The sequence below is a fragment of the Seriola lalandi genome, unplaced genomic scaffold (genome assembly GCF_002814215.2).
Source record: "Seriola lalandi dorsalis isolate HSWRI2012SDOR001 ecotype SW California unplaced genomic scaffold, Sedor1 jcf7180002002338, whole genome shotgun sequence".
Lineage (NCBI taxonomy): Eukaryota > Metazoa > Chordata > Actinopteri > Carangiformes > Carangidae > Seriola > Seriola lalandi.
The window spans coordinates 1-1677 of record NW_019472994.1 but is presented as its reverse complement, the minus strand read 5'-3'; the positions used below and the strand labels follow the sequence as shown (position 1 = coordinate 1677).

The 1677-nt window shown below is 37.0% G+C and overlaps 1 protein-coding gene across 1 annotated transcript; it reads right to left on the bottom strand.

Annotated features, from left to right (window-relative positions):
- Positions 1-967: 967 nt before the first annotated feature.
- LOC111665652 (tripartite motif-containing protein 46-like) lies at positions 968-1607 on the bottom strand (the record flags this gene model as incomplete). Its single annotated transcript, XM_023420726.2, has 2 exons — positions 968-1187; positions 1461-1607. Coding segments are annotated over 2 exons (258 nt in total), but the record flags the coding sequence as incomplete, so codon positions are not given.
- Between the last annotated feature and the right edge of the window lie 70 nt (positions 1608-1677).

Sequence of the window (1677 nt, the reverse complement as noted above, 5' to 3'; positions counted from 1 at the left end):
ACAGCCAACTGGTGCTAACTGAAATCACCTTTAAGTCCGGTTGATTAATAAGGCTTTTTCTATGAGAAGGCCGAGATTAATCAATAAGATTAAATTAATTGGTAAAAATGTGTCTGCCTTCACATGAGGCAGATTCCAAATAAGAACTTTATAATGGACAGATTACTACTGTGCACTGTGTTTCTTCATCTGTGTGCAATCTTGATTTTCATCATCTTTCATGAGCACATTTGTAGCTACGCTTTCATCTGTGGCATGAAACAGAACTTGTCTTGCAGGGTTGTACCTACAACAGGAAAGCATCTATCTTTATTGTTACGTAAGTACGGATTTCAGTACAACATGTTCATATTAGGAAAAGAAAGAAAAACAGTTGAGTGGAGAACAAGCTCAGACACGTTAGATCACACAGAAAATGGGAAGTGGTTGCACACAATATCATTATACTATAAGTAGTATAATATTATTATAGTAGTAGCATCCAAATGACCAATAAAATTTGATTGGTTGAAGCTGGCTCCGTGTTTTCATTGTAGAATCACCTGTTGGGTTAATATTTTAACACAGTAATATTTATATATAGCATCTATAAGTAGTATATAAGCAGTAAATATATAATTTATAACACACTATAATGTATTTGAATGCATATATAAGAATATTTTTGTGTGTATTAATAACTGTATTTGTCAGCGACTAGGCTATAACTCCTGTGAAGCATCAATAACTGCTGGATAAACAGATAATGAATGACAATATAATATAACACAGGTGTATTTGCAGAGGGTACAGTATGTCTTCATATTTTTATATTAATATTTAGTGCTTATTTATACTTCTTCTTCACTGTAACAAACAAATGCAGTCAGCTGATGAAGACCATGAGATGAAGTTGAAAGCTCCAGGAGGAATCTAGTAACTTCATGAGTTTTCATTATCTGTTTGTTGACAACTACATTAATAACAGTTCAGATGTCCTTATATTTGTTAAATTAACAGACAGGAACCTTGGCAATTTTGTTGGTATTTAGCTGCTGCTTGGTGTTACATCCATGTTCAGCAACATTTTGTGAGCCCTAACTATTAATCACCTCAGTCTGAGTGATGGCGCTCTCCAGCTGGGTAATCTGAGCCAGAACTGTGTCCTGGTTGGACAGAATGTAGTTCATCTCCTTTGTAATCTTCTCCTGTCAAATAGACCACAAATACACATCAGACAGCTTAATTGTTACACACAGTCTTACATTAACTCTACATTAGACCATTTACTGAACGGTTCTGCATTACTGCACATTGTACGTTGCTTGGCTTCTTTTTAAAACTGTTTTTAGATGTCAGTGCGTCACTTCACTTCATCGAAACTCAATAATTGAATTTTAAATGGTAGAGAACCACACCATTGCAATTTGCAGGACATTTAGAGAAACCTAGTTCAGATCATGTCAGACTCAGAGTCATACCTTCAGGGCTTGGTATGCCTGGGCCACTGGGAGGATTTTGTGTCCGGTGTGGATGCGGCGCAGTTTGCAGAGCGGGCAGAGCAGCCGCTGACAGGACCTACAGTAGAACTGCAGTTTCTCCTGGTCATGCTCTGGACAAGTCAGAACCTGAAGAGGAGAGTCAAATTAAATCTGAACAAATGTATTTGAAACACATTTTACCTGGGGGAGAGGAAAG